Below are 13,808 nucleotides of genomic sequence, written 5' to 3'. Positions count from 1 at the left end.
CCCTCGGGGTGGTTTGATTCAGGCAGAGGAGGGGAGGGGCGGGGGAACAGAACGAAGGGCAGACTTAAGGGTGACGGGCCAGGGCAAAGGTCACCCAGGCCTGCAGCTCCGGGTACTGGGAAAAGGCAGAGCACGGAACACAGATGAATAGGGTGGGAGGGGAAAAGGCTCCTGTGAGTCCGAAGTGACTGTGGCTTCCACCAGGCGGCCGCCCGGTGCCAAACGAGGCAGCACCCCTGGAGGTCAGCGGGGGCTGGCGAGTTGTGCCCAGCACACCCCGCGGCCCAGTGGTCTCCGCAGGGGCAGAGCGCAGGGGCCCTTGGCACGCGGAGGCCGGCGAGTGGGCAGGAGGGATGGCGCCAGGGAGGGAGGCCCCAGGGATGGGGCCCGGAAGGCGGCCAAGCTCCAGGAGACCATGAGAGCTGAGGAGCAGCCGGCGCGCGCGTCCAACAGCCGAACTAAGGGCCAGCCCGGAGGGAAAGGTCAACCATACAAAACACCTGGAGATCCGTCGGAGGGCGGGGCCAAGGCGAGTGGAGGCGGGGCCAAGCCTATGGGGGCCGGACTAAGCCGCGTGGGGGCGGGGCCAGGCGGAGCCAAGCCTGTGGGGGCCGGACCAAGCCACGTGGGGCGGGGCCAGGCGGAGCCAAGCCTGTGGGGGCGGGGCCAAGCCACGTGGGGCGGGGCCAGGCGGAGCCAAGCCTGCGGGGGCCGGACCAAGCCACGTGGGCGGGGCCAAGCCGCGTGGGGGCGGGGCCAGCTGGGCGCCGCACAAGGGCGGCGGGAGGGCACAGAGCGTTCGCACCTGACTGAGCGAGGTAGCGCAGAGACAGAAGGTGGTGACAGTCTCCCTAGCACAGCTACCCAGGTCTGGGGGCCACACCCTGGATCCCCTAGGACAGGGGGGTAAAGTTTCAAATGTACACACTCAAGGGGGCTATCTGCCTCTCTGCAACTTTATCTGAATTAGGAAAGTTTTCTCACAAACATTGTCTTCTTGAACGCGCAGAATGTTCCGGCATGCTGGTTCAGGAGCTGCATTTCCGTCACGTGACTGGTCTGTGTCCTTCATCCGTCCGTCGGTGGGGCCTCATCACCTTGTGCTGCTCGTGCGCTAATGGTCCGAACCGCTTACGGATTCTTGGCGCCGGGGCTCCGCTTTTCCGTTTGTTGCTCACCGAGCCGACACTGGGGCAGGGCTGCGTGGTCCCTGCAGACAGGACCTCTTAAATCTGATGTAGTGGGTCTGTCTGTACTTCCTTTTGCTCAGGCTTCCACAGCCTTCACCTGCTGTCTTCCCGGTGTGCCCTGGTCCCCGGCTCAGAGGGAAGGACACAACCCACCCTCGGGTGGGCTGACTCGGGCCTGGAGAGGGGCCATCTGCAGTCCTCTAAGGGCATAGCGAAAGCACCTATTGTCTTCTGGCTTTCTACGGAGAATTCGTTAAATACCCATTTTAAGATCTAAGTAGGTTGTTTTCCAAGGAGCTCGTGCCCCGGCCCCACTGACCCGAGTCAGGCCGGCTCCCCGCCCGGGGCATGTGAAAGGCACAGCCATTTCATGGCCAGCTCCTGCTCTCTGGCCTCAGCTTCCCCTCCGGCCAGCCGCGTGTACTTGGGAAGACTCTCCATGGGCGCCTCCAGACGTGGCACTTCCGGCGAGGCCCCAGCTCGATTTCGGAAAACACTGAAGGCAGAGATGTCTCTTGATCCCCACGACCCCATTACCCTGGGGTCCCTGTTCCCACTGCCATGGGCAGCACCTGGGCCTGTGTCTCGGCAACCCCCCCCCCCGCCCCAGAAACAGCCACGGTCACACCAAGCAGAGAGTTTATTGAGGCCATGGGCGAGGCCCACGTACACAGCGTGGGGCAGAGGTGGGGCGGGTACACTCTGGACTGCGGGAGGGTGTTAGCAGCGGCAAAGCAGATGACGGTGCAACGGCCCGGAGGGGCAACCTCCTCCTAGCAGCATCTGGGAGCTTCAGGTGAGCATCAAGAACCACCCTCATCTCCCCAAGGCTCTTTTGGGAACCCCTCCCTGCTTCCCCCAGAGCTCCAGGTGGGGTGGGGGTGGATGGTCCCTCTCTTTGTCCCTGTAGTCAAGGATGGGATGATCCCTTGAGATTCACTATAAAAATTAAAATTCCTTTATAAATCGCAGGGGAGGGGGAGGAGAGGATCATTTTGGAGCCTGACATCACCGTCACCTAGAGCCTCACCTTCCTGCACACCCCCCAAATTCTGACCCCAAAGTAAAGGGCAAAGGGCAAGGTTTGCAGGCACAAAGATGGGCAGAGAGACATGGAGGAAGAGAGGAGAGGGAGGCTGAGGGACAGATGAGGATGACAGAAAGGATCAGAGGAAAAGTGGAGCCCAGGGAGCTCTACGCCCCCGCAGCCCCACAGCCGTGCCCTGGGGATGGAGGATGCGGGTTCCCAGCCCGAAGACTCCCACAAACACAAGGTCCCCTGTGCCCCATCCAGTCTTTGCCAAAGCCACGGTGGCCTCTTGAGATGAGCCCAGCCCCGGCCGGGCCGCAGCAGATGGGGCAGGAGGCGGAGAGCGCGGGTGGCTACTCCAGGTAGATGTCTTCTGTGGGGCAGGCGTAGGCCAGGTGCTCCTGGTAGTACTCCAGGAAGGCGCGGCTGCGGGGAGAGGGTCCTCCACCAGCCACTCGGGGCTGCTCCTCCACCCCCCGGCTCTCCACAAGCACCCGCCCACCTGGACACCACATGTCACGCCCCAGCGTCGACCCCGCTGTCCTGGCCCGGCAGTTACGTCCACAGCGGCACAGCGCCCTTCTCCACAGTGCTCCACCCACCCCCACCTGGGCCCCGTGTGGCCACACCATCTCCGTCCCCAGGGGCCGCCCCCCAGGCTCCTGCCCCGACTTCATCCCACCACCGCCCACCTCTGCTCAGCATACCTGGTTCTCTTCCCCATCTCCCCTGCAAGTCTCCTGCTCACCTCCCCGCTGCACCTCCACACCCCTGTTCCAGTTCCCCACCCCCAGCCCTGCTCAGGGACCCTGCTCACCCCACGCTCTGCGCCACCGGCCTCATGGACTCCTGGGAGACAAAGACATGGCAAGCGAAGCGACTCAGCAGGGGGTGTTTGGTGATGAAGCCAAAATAGCTGTGGGGGAGGGGGGCGTGGAGGGGCGTCAGAGCACTGACCCAGCCTCCAGCTGACCCCCAAGTGATGTGGAGGGAAGAGGCAGGAACAAAGGGGTTGGCGGGGAGGGGAGGGCACAGGCGTGTGGAGGTCACATGATTTTAAGATTTGAAGGTGTCTTGTTTGGGTCCCAGCCCAAGCACAGTGCTGGGCCCTTACAAGGAGTTAGTGTTCTAAACCACTTCCTTAGGCCGGGCGCGGCGGCTCACGCCTGTCATCCCAGCATTCTGGGAGGCCGAGGCGGGTGGATTGCTCGAGGTCAGGAGTTCGAGACCAGCCTGAGCAAGAGCGAGACCCCGTCTCTACTAAAAACAGAAAGAAATTATCTGGCCAACTAAAATCTATATAGAAAAAACTAGCTGGGCATGGTGGCACATGCCTGTAGTCTCAGCTACTCGGGAGGCTGAGGCAGGAGGATCCCTTAAGCCCAGGAGTTTGAGGTTGCTGTGAGCTAGGCGAAGGCTGACGCCACGGCACTCACTCTAGCCCGGGCAACAGAGCGAGACTCTGTCTCAAAAAAATAAATAAATAAAAATAAACCACTTCCTTGACAACCAGGGGCATCGGGCCCTGCTGGAACATCCGCTATGGATGCATCTTCCTTCCCTGACCCAGCACCGCCCCGCTGTGGCCCACCCAGAGCCTGCCCGGGACCCCAGAGCAAGGCCGAGCAAGGCCGCTGCACACACGTCTCTGCTGACCCAGGCCTCCTCCTGTGGGCCCACCCAGCCCCCCGCTGGTCCTGCAGACTCACAGCTAGTTTCCCAGCACGGACACGGGGCTCGACATCACCTCCCTCTGTTAAACCCGCTTCGATTCCATCACTCCATCCAACTGGAGAAGCACCCCCACCCTGGCCCCTCCATTTCTGTAGTCACCGCCCCAACTCTGTTTCATTTATGCCTGTCATCTTCTCATCCAAGATATTAACAAAATTCTTGTCCAGAGGGAGGGGAAGTCAGAGTCCTGTAACATGAGCCTCCAGGCCCCTGCCCCACCCTACCCCCCCAAACTGTGGCCAATCCGATCCATTCCCTCATGGCTTCGGGGCTTTGTGGTCCCACCAGATGGGAAGCCACATGACATAATGTCATTGCCAGGACAATGTGCTCATGTTGTCCATGAACATATCACAAGACCTGTCTCAAATGCTGTCTTCAAATAATTATAACACTAATCACTAGTGTTTGTCAGATGTTGCTAAGTATTACTAAGACATCATCCTAAACACTTTATATTATTAACTCACATAAACCTCACAATAGCCCTATAAGGTAGGTGTCCTGATAGCTGAGCACAGAGAGGGTTGGTGTATTCCCCAAGGACACACAGCTGGGCTGTGGTAGCACTCGGAGCAAAGGCCTACCTCACCCAACACACACACCCCGTGCACTCCCGACTTGCCCTAGTCCACAATGAAATACCTGAGTTAACCATCTGCCTAACACTGTTTCTTCAGTGCTTCCTCACTGCGAGGGACTGGGCTGGGTTCTGGGGTAGCAGGTGTTAGGAAGGCACTAATAGCCTTGTTTCTCAGCAGAGGGAACTGGATGCCACAAGCTCAGGCCTCCAGGCTGGACAGGGTCACAGCTGGAATCCCATGAGAGAAACAGCAGCTCCTCAGCCTCCCCCACCTCCCATTTCGACCCCAAGCCGACTTGTCTGGCCATCTTTCTGCCCTGGATGAGAAACGAGAGTTGTTCTTCCCTGCTGGCAGCGCTGTCTGCTTGGGGCCCTGGCGCTGTCGCGGCTCCCCACCCAGCCCCCCACCCGCAGCAGCTTCTCACCTGTGGATGCCGTCAAGCCCCTCCCTCCTCAGTGGCTCAGCGCCCTCCAGCCCGCAGACAGAGCCCTCCTCGTTCTCTTTACCACGGGAGTCCAGATGACCCCCGGATGCCCCCACACCTGCCACAGCCTCAGTCCTGGCCGCGTCCTGGCCACCCTGCGTCCTGCCTGCCCACGACTCCTTTTGAGCCCCTGGTCAGCTCGTCTCTCTGTGGTTCCTCCTCCTGCTCCTTCATTTAGGACACCAGGACCCTGTGGGTGGGGGTCCGTGCCTGGGAGGAAGCCTGCGTCCCCATCCCCCCGCCCGCTGCTCCCGTGCCAGTGACTCTGTCTCCTTTCTCTCCTCTCCGCAGTCTGACTGGCCATCTCAGCCAGCGCATGGTCTCGGGACTCCGCCTGCTCCAGCTGGCACCTTCCCGCCAGGCCTCTCCCGAACTCCAGACCCATGGAACCGATGGCCACTTCAGTCTTGCTGTGTCTGGGACGGATCCCACATCTCCTCTCCGTGCGTGGGTCCCTCTCTACCCATCACGCAGGTGGACATCACCCTCAACCTCCTCCAGGTCGGCCTCCACAGCCAATCAGGGCCTGTTTGTCCCACCTCTTAAATGCACACTCATTTGCACACTTCCCATCATGACATGGCCCCGATGACCTCAGCAGTCACCTGGTCTCCGACCAGCAGCACCTGGGTCCATCCTCTCTGCACAGTAGCCGGAGCCAGCTTGTCCCCTGTGTCTCACCCTGCCATGAGGACCCTGCTTGGCCCCATCACCAGCAGGATGAAATGCAAGCTCCCTGGCACCTCCCGATGCTCCCTCACACCCGAACCCCGAGCTCCTGGCACCCCTCGGCCGTGCATCTCCTCAGCGGGCTCCCCGCCCCCGTTGCCTGCTTATCTTTTGAGTTTCACCTTCCTGAATCCCAGGAGAGCGCGCCCTCCTCTGTGGGCCTGCTCCCTGGGCCCACGCCGATGACCACCAGGCCACCCGCGGAGGTTCCTACCATTCCTTGTCTGTGTCTGTCACGCCCAGACCAGGAGGCAGCCCGTCCATCCTCGTCCCCAGCCCAGCCCAGTGCGGGCGCCGAGTGAGCACAGGCGGAGCTCTCGGGGCGGGGTGTGGGGATTGGGGTCCGGGCAGACGCGGGCCTTATGGGGACTCTGAGGAAGGTAAGGCTCTCACCAGCTGTTGCGGGGGTGGCAGCCGCAGAATGAGATGTTCTTCATCTGGAAGAAGTGGCTGCAGCGCTGGAACTAGAGCAGAGGTGGGCAGAGCACCCGAGTCAGACCGGCAGCCTGAGGTCCCTCCTGCCCCTGCCTGCCGGACGTCCCTGCCGTCCTGTCCCCCCTCGGTCTCACCCTACCCCCCACAGCCTCCCCAGGCCCCCAGACCCCCACACCCCCACCTCAGGCCCTCCTCCACTCAGACTCAGCTTGACCCCCCGAAGAGAGATCTCCAGGTCACAGGAAGCAGGAGGACGCAGGTGGACAGTCAGTTTCCGGGCGGTGGCGATCTGAGGAAGAAGTTGGGGGAGAAGAGGGTCTCGAGGGACCTACAAGGGCCTCTTTTTCTTCCCTTGGTAGGACTTTGCCTCTGCCCTTTTTAGCTTGTGTTTGAAGACACCTGGCACTGAAGACACATGGGATGCAGTTCTGGAAGATGTGAGAGGCCTTGGCCGCTCCTTGGCTTCGGGACAAGCCGGTCATCTCTGCACTCAGCCTGCTCATTTTCCTTCCGTTTCTCTGGCTAAGCTGCTGCTTTTGGCGCAGGTGCCAGGAACACGGCTCCCCACCCACCCTGGCCTCCTCGTTGCCTGGTTCCTGCAAGCTCGATGGGGGCCCTTGAATGCCCGGTTGGGTTTTTCCTGCTCCCTGCTGCCCCCCAGCCTCAATCACAGGACTGGCGGACGGGCAGATGCTCACTAAAGGTCTGCTGAGTGAACAAACAAGCGAGCAGAGGACTCCAGGGAAGGGGCGTGAGAGCTGGTCTCAGTTTTCAGGCAGGAGGAGGATGGGCTGAAGGGGAGGAGGGGCCGGTGGGAAGGTGGAGGCCCCAGCGAGCTGGCCAAGAGACCCAGAGGTGACAGGCGCAGCTGCTGAGCCCTGCCTAGGCCTGTCTGCTCAGGCCTCCGACCCAGGGCCAAGGGTGCCCACCCCTGAGCTGCCGCTCCCCAGAGGAGGTAAAGGCCCTGGAGCCTCGAGAGCTGTGCCAGCCTGTGGTGCCGGTGCGGGCTGCCACGTGGGCTCTGTGCCTGCGTCCACCCCACCGCCACACTGACCTTCTGCATGGCTGCACACAGGATGCCATTGCCCTGGTGGCAGGGCACCTCCACCGAGCCCAGGAACTGCACGTCGAAGCGCTCCACCCAGCAGGGGCTCCGCTTGCTCCCTGGGGGCACACAGGGCTCAGGTCAGAGGGTGGCGGGGAGCGTCTGGGAGAAGAGCTGCCCCTGCCCCTGGGGACGGGCCTCACCCAGCAGGTCCTTGGTAGGGCCAGGCACTGCGTGGGCGTAGAAGGCGGGGAACACACCACGCTCCCCCGTGCGCATATTGAAGCCACGGAACCAGAAGTCGTCCTCCTCGGCCTCCACCAGCACAGGGTCATCCACATCCAGCTCCAGCTCATCCGGATGTCGAGGGATGAACCTGAAGTCGGGAGAGAGGGCACTGGGGGAGGGGAAGCAGGACCACCCGTGTCCCGCAATGTCCGTGGACTGAGAGTCGGGGTCGCCAGCAGCAGGGAGGGAGGCCGTACCTGAAGACGGCCCGGTGAGTCTGCTCTCGCTCCTCCCCGTTGACCACACAGGAAAAAAGGCCAAAGGACTCGGTGCCTGAGAGACAGAGACAGGAGACACAGTGACTCCAGGTGGGGCAAGGGAAGTACCTGCAGGCCTGGCTGTGGCCAGAGCCGAGACCCTCCCCTCGGCAGCCTGGTGCGGGTGTCCTGAGTCGGGGAGGGGAGGGAAGCCCCGCGCCCGAGGCTGAGGGCAGAGCAGCCTCCCCACCCCACTACCTGCCCAGAAGCCTCCTGGGGGTACTCCAGGCTGATGTCCTGGGTAAGGGACAGTGACCAGCACTGCCCACCTCCCCAGCCTTCAGGCCACCCTGGGCACTTTGGAGGACAGCATGGGACCTAGGGCCAGGGAGTCTGGCCTGTTCCTCTAGGGCCACCCCCATTCCCCACCTCTCACTCACTGGAGGACCGAGATGTGCTGTTGACAAAGACGTTGAGGAACTTCTTGGAGAAGGTGAGGTCAGGGCTGTCGGGAGAGGCGTCCCCAGGGCCCTGACCACCGTCCAGCAGCGCAGTCCCTGCCTCCTCCTCGCTGGCCTCGCCTCCGCTGTCCTCCTCGCTGTCGCTGCCCAGGCCGGCGCAGCGCCGCAGGCTCACCAGCTCCAGCTGCGTGTGCTCGTCCACCACCAGCGTGTACTTGACGGCGTCGTACACCAGAGAGGCGTCCAGCGGCGCGGCAGGGCCGGTGCCCCTGCCCCCGGGGGGCTCCGTGCTATCCTCCGCATCGTCCTCGTCCTCCTCATCTTCTTCGTCCTCCTCCTCCGAGCAGGTGGCAAAGCAGGCTCGGCCAGGCCGGGTGGCGCGGCCGGGTGTGGCCCACAGCGGCGTGATGGTGTCGCGCGTGGGGTTGCTGAGGAAGAGGCAGGGCCCGGGCTGCGCAGGGCCGGGCCGAGGCGCTGCGGGTGCTGGGGGCGGCGGCCCGCACAACGTCTCCATGTCCACCAACTCCACGCCTCCTGGCGCCGCTGTGACTTCGGGGTCCTCGGAGCGCTCCGGGGCCCCGCCCGCCGGCGACGTGGGCTCCCCAGGCGGGCGCGAGGCGGGGGACAGGCACTGGCCGGGGCAGCGGATGGGCGAGGAACCCTCTGAGATCATGCGGGTCACCAGGTTGCTGAGCAGCCAGGGCGAGTCCGCATCCTCACTGAGGTCCGGCTCCGATTCCGACCCCGACTCGTACTCGCTGTTGGTGTCGTCCGGGCCCACGGGCAGGAAGGCGGGGCGGCGCGGGGGTTCCCGCGGGGGCTCGGGCTCCGGCTCCGGCTCCGAGGCGGGCGAGGAGGCCTCCTCGATGGAGTTGGTGAGGTGCGAAGAGCGGCCGCTGCTGCTGCTGCCGCCGTCGCTGCTCAGCTCCAGCTCTGTCTCCGAGATGGACGAGATCATGCGCCCCAGACGCGCGCCCCCAGCGTCCTCCGAGTCCGAGCCCGGCGACGACAGCTCCTGGCTGCTGCGACGTCCCCCGTGGCCCCCACTCGAGCGGCTTCTCAGGTCGGCCTCAATGCCAGGATCCGAGGAGGGCGAGGCCCCGGCTGGGGCCGGGAGCTCGGCAGGCCGGTTCCCTTCGCAGTCACAACCCAGGCGCACTGGTGACTGCGCCTCACCAGGCCCAGAGTCCGTGGGCAGGAGGGGGCCAGGGAGCTCTGCTGGGCGGTGGAAACCATAACCATCACCTCGAGCCAGGCCTCCTTCCAGCAGCCAGCCCCTTCCCCCTCCCCTCCCTCCCTTTCCCTGTGCCCCTTGCCAGCCCCCCAACCCCTCACCTCTGAGGGGCTCCTTGAGGGGTGAGCACAGCGCTGTCTCCTGCCAGGAGGCTGGGGGCGCTGGGGCAAAGCCTCCATTGTTGTTCAGGGAGTCCTGGGGTGGAGGGACAAGAGAGCAGGCTTAGGCGGTTCCAGCTCCCAGGGGTGAGAGGGACCCGCTGCCATGCACGCAGAATCCAGGGTGCTGTGGGTCAGCGCGCTCACCTGGGCACCCAGTGTAGTCAGGTGGAGCGTAGTGGGCCGGTGCTTGTGGGGCTCCTCCAGGGAAGGGGAGGGGATAAGGGGCTCCGGGGCAGGTGCCTCTGAGCCAGGGCCTCCTCCCTCCTTGCCATCCCCATCTCCCTCCTCATCATCATCCTCCTCTTCCTCATCATCATCCTCCTCCTCCTCTTCATTGTCATCGATCATCTCGAACTCCTGGAAGTCATCCTGGAAGGAGCAGATGGGGTGCGGCTGCTCCGAGCGCCCCAGGGCGAGGCTGTCCTGCAGGAGGGAGAGAGGGACGGAGATGGCAGGGCTGGGCCAGAGTGCAACAGTGACCCAGCCTCCCAGGTGCCAGGAAAGGGGAAAGCAGGAAGCAGCAAGTCAAACGAGAGCCCCTTCCAGTTCAGTCTGCCCCCATCAACAGAGTGACATTTTTGAAAATCTGCGTAAGATACATAGGAATCAGTTCAGTTCTTGGGAAGGGCACAAACTCCTAAGGCTGGATCACAGAGATTCTCAGAGTGGCCCCAACTCACTTTCTAGCTTCATATCTTCCCCACACCCCATCACATTCCACGCACCACTGTTTCCTTCATAGCATTTTAAGACTATTTCCAGCTGTTGTACGCGGCTTTTGGTCTGTCTCCCCCACCAGACTGCAAGCCCCACCAGGGCAAGGTCATGTCCGTACTGTGCACTGATGCACCTCACCCTCCCAAATAAGAACTAGGGCTCAGCAGATGTCCAGTAAATAGCAAATGAATGCACAAATGAAGAGACAGCCTGCACTCTGAGGAGTCACCAAGCTTGTACCAACCCCAGGGCCTTTGGCACAGTCCCCTTGCTGGCGATGCCTCTCCATCTCCTACCTACCCCATCTGCCTGGCTCCTGCGAACCTCAGGACATGGGTGACATTTCCTCTGGAAATGTCAGTCTGGATTGAGTTCCCTTTCCCCTCATCTGCCCCATGTCCCTGCTGGAAGTCAACCCTTGACACCTGGCAGCCATTGTCTCTCACGAGTCTTTCTCCCCTACTGGGTTGCAAGCTCCTGAGGACAGCTGTCCTGTCCCACTCCCAGCACCTGGAACCCCCCAGCAGTTGTCCCATGGCGGTTGCTCAGAAATTCTTGAATGAATGAAACAGAAATGTGGAGACAGGGAGGAGGAGAAGCAGGCGGTGGGGGGAAAAGATTTCTGGGGTGGAGACAGGAGACAGACAGATGGAAGCTGCAGAGGTAGGGACAGGGCCGGGAGGGGACCAGGCTGAGATGACAGCTGGAAGGGGTGAGATCTTTGTGGGAAGTGACCTGAGGACAGAGGGCACCCAAAGCAAAGGAACACCTCCCTCGCCCAGGCTAGTCAGCTGACTGGGGTCAGGGGAAGACTGCTAGAGGGCCCCTTGGTGGAGGGCCGACAATGTGTTAGAACAAAAGAAGTTGGACACCAAGGAAACCCCAAGGCCAAGAGGCTAAAGAGGAGGGTGATCAGAGATCACAGCCACCCTGCACCCCAAGTGAATGATAAGCAGAGTCTAAGTGAGGCCCTCCTTTGAGCTGCTTCTGTGCACCTGTCTCTCCCCACCTTCTCGCAGTGATCTGAGTCGTAGCTGAGGCCCAGGCCACAGTCATCCGTGATCTCAGACAGGTCTTCGTCGTCAAATTCTTCCAGGCTTATGTCCTGGGGAGGCCTGGAGAGGAGGCTGAAGTCAGAAAGCCACCAACCCTGGACTCCCTGCCTAGGAGCTGGTCCCGAGGAGGGGCCAAGGGAGACCTCCAGCTCCCAGGCCCTGCGTTCTCCAGAGCCTCCAGCTCCCAGACCCAGATCCTGCAGTCACCTTGACCCCCAAGCTCTGCTCTCCAGCGGATCCCTTCCCCCATCTGAGCCAGGCCAGCCCAGAGGAGCCAACGCTCCCCCAACCCCCTCCCCCCCCTCCTCCCTCCAAGCTCCGCTCCAGGCCCCTCTGGGTCACAGCCTCAGCCTCCCGGGAGTCAGCCTGAGCAGAGTGGGGGGAGGGGGAGCTCAGGCTGCAGCAGCAGCAGCAGGAGAGGGAGGGGTCGAGCTGCTCTGGGCGCAGGGTCTGGCCTGTTTGTCTCCCCCTCTCCTGCTCAGGGCAGGCCTACACCCAGAGGTCCAGCCCCCTCCCCACCCCAGTCCTTCCCCCCAGGGCTCCAGGCTTGATTTCAATTCCCTCCCTGCCGGGCCCTATTGGCCAGGTCGGGGCCTCCACTGAAGGCCCAAAGGACACTGCCAGGCGCAAAGGGTGTGCCCAGCATTCCGCCCAGCTGGGTGCGGCGCAGTGTCCCAGCGGGAAATGGGAGGAGGGTCACTGGGGCCGGACGACAGGCGGCAAAGATGGAGAGACCGAACCCAGGGGTGGGGGCGGGGAGCGGGAGTCGGAGCTCCAGGGCCCGAGCGCGGCGCGGGGCCCGGGTCCGCAGGGCGCTGGGGCGGGCGGCCGGCAGGTCGGAGGAGTCCGGGGCCGGTCAGCGAGGGGCCGCGGGAAGCGGAGCGCCCGCGGGGCCCGGGGCGCCCAGGTGCGTACCTGCAGCCCGGCGGCGACAGCGAGTGGAAGGTGGAGAGAGAAAACATCTCCGCGCGATCCGCCATCTTCTCCGGGAGAGGCCGGCGGCCGCGGCGGGGAGGGTGCGCCGGCCCGCGCCCGCGCCCTGGCCCGCGCCCTCGCGCAGCCCCCGCCTCACCTCGTGACACGCCCTGCGACACCCGCCGCCGACCCGCTCGCCGCGCTGCCAGGACGCCGCGGCAGCCGAGCCGCAGGGCGCGGGGGAGGGCGCGGGGCGGGGCGCGGGGCGGGGGCGCGCTCGGGGGAGGGGCGGCGACAGCGCCCGCCGGGGGGTCCCGGCGCGGCGCGCGGCTCGGCGGGAGGAGGGCGCGGGGGACCGGAACCGCGGGCCTGCGGGGAGAAGCGGGCCGGCGGCGGGACTCGGCTGCGGCGGCCGCTCCCTGGGGGCGCGGGGCGCGGCGGCGCGCGGGGCTCGCTGACGTCGCGGCCCGGTCGCGCGACTCCCGGGGCCGAGCCCGCGCCCGCGGCCGGGAGCTGTCCGCCCTCGGTGCTGACGGGCCCGGAGCTGTCCGCCCTCGGTGCTGACGGGCCCGGAGCTGTCCGCCGCCCGTGCTGACCGGAACGCGCTGCCCGGGCGGGCGCGGCCCTGTCCCCGGCGGCGCCCGGCGGGTCCGCGTTCCGAGTGGGCCGCACGGAGGACGCCGAGGGACGGGACTGACCTCAGACTCAGGGTCTGCACGGAGGACTGACGGGGCCCAGGAAGCTACGGCCCTGGGGCTACGGTCCTTCACCTGGAAAACCGCTTCCTGGGACCGGCCGTGTGCGGTTAGGGTGCGGACGCGCTCCGGCCCGCCAGGGGGGTCTGTGGGAGCGACGGTCGCGATGGCGCTCCAGGGCTGACGGCTGCGGGCCTGGGGCCACGGCACAAGCCAGCGGGGCACAACCAGGAAGACTTTGCAGAGAAGATTTGGCAAAAGAAGGCTGGAGTTTCAACATGCGTGCAATGAAATTATCCCTTTTTTCCCATGATGGAAATAATGCGCCCTGATATTTGTTTATATGTAAATTAGTTCAGCAGAAAAGTACTTCTGAGGAAAAGATGAGGCATTTGAGTGACTGGTGCCTGGAAATTATGGGGCAGAAGCAGCTCGTGCAAGCCGGGAAGGGCAGCCTCATTCTTTGGGTGGCAATCACTCGAGCCCAGAGAGCAGACCTGTGGCCAGGGGCTGACTGATCTTGCCCTCTTTTGTGCCCCAATCACAATTTATATTTTATCTCAATTATAGTATTTTTCTAAGAATGGCGTTTATTAGTTTATGTTTTCCTCCTGCATGACAGAGCTGCTGGAGAGCAGAGAGGCTGACTCGTCTTACCTGTCTCTGAACCCCCCAAGCTCCAAATGCAGCGTCTGGCACCCTGCAGGGGCTCAGCAAACACGTGAGTGAATGAATGAAGGACCAGGAGGGCTTATAGGCTCTAACCAGGTCTAGGGCATCCGGTCTTTACCATGATACTGTTCTTTCAGTTTTAGAAGCACTAACAACATTCCCTGTTTCTGAGGTTCAAGGAG

General features: G+C 63.4%; 1 protein-coding gene across 1 annotated transcript; it reads right to left on the bottom strand.

The window, feature by feature from the left end:
• Nucleotides 1-2,573: 2,573 nt before the first annotated feature.
• MAPK8IP2 (mitogen-activated protein kinase 8 interacting protein 2) lies at nt 2,574-12,350 on the bottom strand. Its single transcript, XM_069490816.1, has 12 exons — nt 12,260-12,350; nt 11,299-11,404; nt 9,717-9,995; nt 9,513-9,606; nt 8,157-9,392; nt 7,717-7,792; nt 7,435-7,607; nt 7,241-7,350; nt 6,368-6,475; nt 6,145-6,215; nt 3,038-3,136; nt 2,574-2,646 (listed from the first exon to the last, which is right to left on the bottom strand). The coding sequence occupies exons 1-12, from the start codon at nt 12,322-12,324 to the stop codon at nt 2,574-2,576; spliced, it is 2,490 nt and encodes an 829-aa protein (XP_069346917.1). The 5' UTR covers nt 12,325-12,350.
• Between the last annotated feature and the right edge of the window lie 1,458 nt (nt 12,351-13,808).

Source organism: Eulemur rufifrons, chromosome 16 (assembly GCF_041146395.1).
Source record: "Eulemur rufifrons isolate Redbay chromosome 16, OSU_ERuf_1, whole genome shotgun sequence".
NCBI lineage: Eukaryota > Metazoa > Chordata > Mammalia > Primates > Lemuridae > Eulemur > Eulemur rufifrons.
This window is presented reverse-complemented; position numbering and strand designations above follow the sequence as displayed.